This window comes from Neophocaena asiaeorientalis, unplaced genomic scaffold (assembly GCF_003031525.2).
Source record: "Neophocaena asiaeorientalis asiaeorientalis breed wild unplaced genomic scaffold, Neophocaena_asiaeorientalis_V1.1 scaffold547, whole genome shotgun sequence".
In the NCBI taxonomy this organism is placed as follows: domain Eukaryota; kingdom Metazoa; phylum Chordata; class Mammalia; order Artiodactyla; family Phocoenidae; genus Neophocaena; species Neophocaena asiaeorientalis.
The window spans coordinates 3703395-3707509 of record NW_020185330.1 but is presented as its reverse complement, the minus strand read 5'-3'; the positions used below and the strand labels follow the sequence as shown (position 1 = coordinate 3707509).

General features: G+C 49.0%; 1 protein-coding gene across 1 annotated transcript; it reads right to left on the bottom strand.

The window, feature by feature from the left end:
• Nucleotides 1-1755: 1755 nt before the first annotated feature.
• Nucleotides 1756-2824, bottom strand: LOC112392888 (calpain small subunit 1). The gene has a single exon (XM_024734762.1). The coding sequence runs from the start codon at nt 2696-2698 to the stop codon at nt 2228-2230; it is 471 nt and encodes a 156-aa protein (XP_024590530.1). The 5' UTR covers nt 2699-2824; the 3' UTR covers nt 1756-2227.
• Nucleotides 2825-4115: the final 1291 nt, after the last annotated feature.

The window sequence follows — 4115 nt, the reverse complement described above, 5'->3', positions numbered from 1 at the left end:
TCGGCAGGTGGACTCTCAACCACTGCGCCACCAGGGAAGCCCTGTAATACGTTTTAAGAGAGTATCCAGAGCAGGGGTAATGGGAACGGTAAAGGGTGATCTCATTTGTTCACCAGGGAAGGTTTAGAGCTGGATGGCAAATACCTGGCATGTGTACCACCACCCAAAGCAGAACCGATAGCTGATCACGGTGCTTTTTCTTGGTTAGGCCACAAGCTGCCTCAGCATCCTTCCCAACACAGCAGTGCTCCTCCAGGCAGCCACTACTAACTGGTTAGAGTCGGTACATTAGGTGAAACCTACTTGCCATCCCTTGTTGGGATAGACATTCTGGATGTAGAACTCAATGGCAGACAGAATGCCTGAATGAGGAGAAAAGTGTGCTCACAGATAACTTGGAGGCTTCTGACTTGGGTGCCTGAATGGAAAATGATATTACTGATTGTGATAGAAATGGAGAAGCAGGCTGGGAGGGAAAACCATGAATTTTGTTTTGCACATCCTTAGATCTGAAGTTCAACAGGGCATCCAAGAGTAAAGTCTGAGATGGAAATATGGATCTGAGCCCAGGAGAGACCCAAACTGGAGCTGTGATTAAAGAGAGTGTCACTGACGCTTGGAAAGTGAATGGCATCTCCCAGATTGGAGAGAAGACAGAGGGGGCTGAGGACAGAACCCTGGGAACACCAGTGGCTTGGCAGTATAAGGAGAAAGAAGAGAGCACCGTCTGGTAGGGAAGAACGTTCGCAGATGGAGGTAGTTGGGGTGTTAGGTCCTGGGAGAGGACCATGATGCCAGAGCCACGATGGAGCTGCGATGAGGATTCGTAATGGTGGGATCCTTGTTGCCAACCTTGAGAGAGCATTTCAGTAGAGTGGGGTGGACGGAAACCAACTTACATGGTTTGCTAGCTGAAAAGAAGGTGAGGAATATAAAACTATTCTGTCAAGGTGTTTGGAGGCAGGGTAAAAGGGAAGAACCAGAGCACGTTACTGACAGGGAAGAAGGTGGATGAGATTGATGTTGGAGAGGGGAGGCAGCTGGGATACAAGGAGGCAAAAGGGACAAATTAAGAACAGGGAGAATTTCCTCTTGGAAAGATAAGCACGTATCACAGAGTGTAATTTACATCTATTGGTGTGATTCTGACCACCAGTCCAAGGCTCTGTCTTTTTTCGGTCATTACTTTATCCCCAGTGCCCAGGGAAACATCAGGCACTGGGACTTCCCTGGTGGCGCAGTGGTTAAGAAACCGCCTGCCAATGCAGGGCACATGGGTTCAAGCCCTGGTCCGGGAAGATCCCACATGCCGCGGAGCAACGAAGCCCGTGCGCCACAACTACTGAGCCTGTGCTCTAGAGCCTGCAAGCCACAACTACTGAACCCGTGCGCCACAACTACTGAAGCCCGTGTGCCTAGAGCCCGTGCTCCACAACAAGAGAAGTCACCGCAATGAGAAGCCCCTGCACCGCAACAAAGAGTAGCCCCCGCTTGCTGCAACTAGAGAAAGCCCGTGCACAGCAACGAAGACCCAACGCAGCCAAAAGTAAATAAGATTAATTAAAAAATAAATGAAAATAAAAATGGTCTTAAAAAAAAAAACACCACCAGGCACTGAATGAATACGTGTTGAATAAAGTGAATAAATGGTTAAATAGCATCCCCTTTTCTTAGACGTGAAGGAAGGAGTCACTAGGACTAATATTCTTGATAGCAAGGGGTGGAGACAATCTTTTTTTGTTGTTGTTTTTTTTAGAGAGAGCAGCAGCTAGGGTGCATTTATTTCCTTCTGGGCCTGGCAGGCTGGGAGCAGAATACAGACAAAGGCACTGGGGCATGTGACCTGTTATGGCCTGGAGTTCAGCTGCCTGGGTGGTAACTGGGTGGGTGTGCCAGGGTGTGTGGGGACTGGAGTGATCCTCCCAGAACTGAGAGAAGGGCCCTTGGGGTGTGCAAGCAACACAAATGTTGGGCTTGGCACAGATGCAAGAGAGGGGTTATGGAGTAGATGTGAGATGGGTGTGCTGGGGCAGGGTGTGTTGAAGAATGTTGGGCCCTGGCTGTTGACTGAGAATCCGGGTGCCAAGGGCTGGGAGAACAGAAAGGCCTGTGGGTCAGCAGGAGCCATGAAGATGTGACTGCAAACAGGATCAGCCCTGGGGGAGAATGAAGAGTCCAAGGTGACTGCTACAGCGAGGCGATGAGGGGGCAGGTCTGCGACTCCCGTTCAGGAATACGTGGTCAGCTGCAGCCACTCCTGGGTGTTCACCTGGGTTTGTCCAGTGCCATCTTTGTCAAGAGATTTGAAGGCACGGAACGTCGCATCCAGTCTGACCAGGCAGCTGATGAAGTTGTCAAAATCAGTGTTCCCTCCCTCATCTGAGTAGCGTTGGATGATCATGCTGTAGAGATGCTCATTCAGGCGGAATCCTGCTGCCTCAAAGGCCCCTGGGAGCTCACTGCTGCCAATGGCCCCTGAACGGTCAATGTCAAACTGTTTGTATATGGCCTGCCACTTTTTGATGTTGTTCCACAAGTACGTGAATTCCTTGAAGCCCAGCTTGCCGGTCGTGTCACTATCCATAATGGCCACCATGCTGCGACACGTGTCAATGCCAAAACCATCAGTCTTCAGATCAGGATGTCGGGTCACGACTTTGTTGAGAATGTTCATGAGTTCTGTGGCACTGACCTCCATGTCCTCTCCAGCCAGCTGGGCAAAGAGCCTCCGGAACTGCCGGGCCTTCTCACTCTCATTGGCCTGGATGTTGGAGTATTGGGCGCGAGGGGGCGGGGGCTCTGGGTTGTACTGCACAGACGCCTCACCCATTCTGTTCTTACCGGACAAGCCTCTTCCTCCAGGCCCCGAGACAGTCTTTTTTAACTGGTGATAAAGAAGGTGTTTCTCTGATAGGTGGAAACTTTCTAAAATAAATACAGGTGCACTATTTTTTCAAATGTAAGTGCGATCAGGTCTGGGAAAAAGGTGTTTCTTCCACTTGTGTCTTTTTTTCCCTTGGGGATTAAAAAAATTTTTTTCAGTGTTTTCCCTTTGACATAGCCTGTGAGGAAACAAAATTGCATAGCTTTTTTAAAAAAATAAATTTATTTATTTAATTTATTTATTTTTGGCTGTGTTGGATCTGCGTTGCTACGCACAGGCTTTCTCTAGTTGTGGCGAGCGGGGGCTAATTTTTGTTGCGGTGTGCGGGCTTCTCATTGCGGTGGCTTCTCTAGTTGTGGAGCACGGGCTCTAGGCACAGGCTTCAGTAGTTGTGGCACGAGGGCTCAGTAGTTGTGGCTCACGGGCTCTAGAGCACAGGCTCAGTAGTTGTGGCGCACGGGCTTCGTTGCTCCACGGCATGTGGGATCTTCCTAGACCAGGGATCGAACCCGTGTCCCCTGCATTGGCAGGTGGATTCTCAACCACTGTGCCACCAGGGAAGCCCCGAAACTGCATAGCTTTTTGCCAAAAAAAATCATAATTCTTGCAGCTTCGTCATTATATTTGTACCTCCTTATAATTAAGATGAGGTTTGAAAAAAACATTTTTATTCCTTTAATGATACTATAGAGTCTATGTTATTCCTTCTGCTCTTTCTCATCTGCTTATCTGCTTTTTCGGAACAGTAGGCACTTTTACACGTCAGTAGTTTCCAGGTTACTGAGACCTTTAGACAGCTCTCTCTAACTGCGTCACTCCCCGTTCCTCACCACCTCATTATATTTTCAACTGTCAGTGAACTCTGGGGCAGGAATCAGGTCTGCCACCGCAGGACACAGAACAGGCCCCAGGGCCTCAGATTTCCCACTTCTTGAAGAGACAGAACCCCTGTTTTTTTTTTATGGGGACTGTACAGGTTAGTTGCTAACTCCTTAATTCTCTCGAAACAGATTTGAGATTCTTAGAGGAAAGGTCTGAGTGAGGAAAATCCAACGTGGTTTTGAGTCGGAGGTCAGTTGGCCTTGTAGGAGCCCCCAGGGTGGGTCCTCGCAAAGCTGGATAAGAGGCAGATTCAGCCATCCCAAAGAAATGGGTCCCTCTGACCATCATTCCCTAAAGCCAAAATCTTACGGAGTAGCTGTGTTAATGTTTTGGGTTAGGTCCCTTTGGC

What these genes read in the sequence shown, in the direction of transcription:
- LOC112392888 (XM_024734762.1), bottom strand. Translation starts at nt 2,698, where the DNA reads ATGGAGGTCAGTGCCACAGAACTCATGAACATTCTCAACAAAGTCGTG.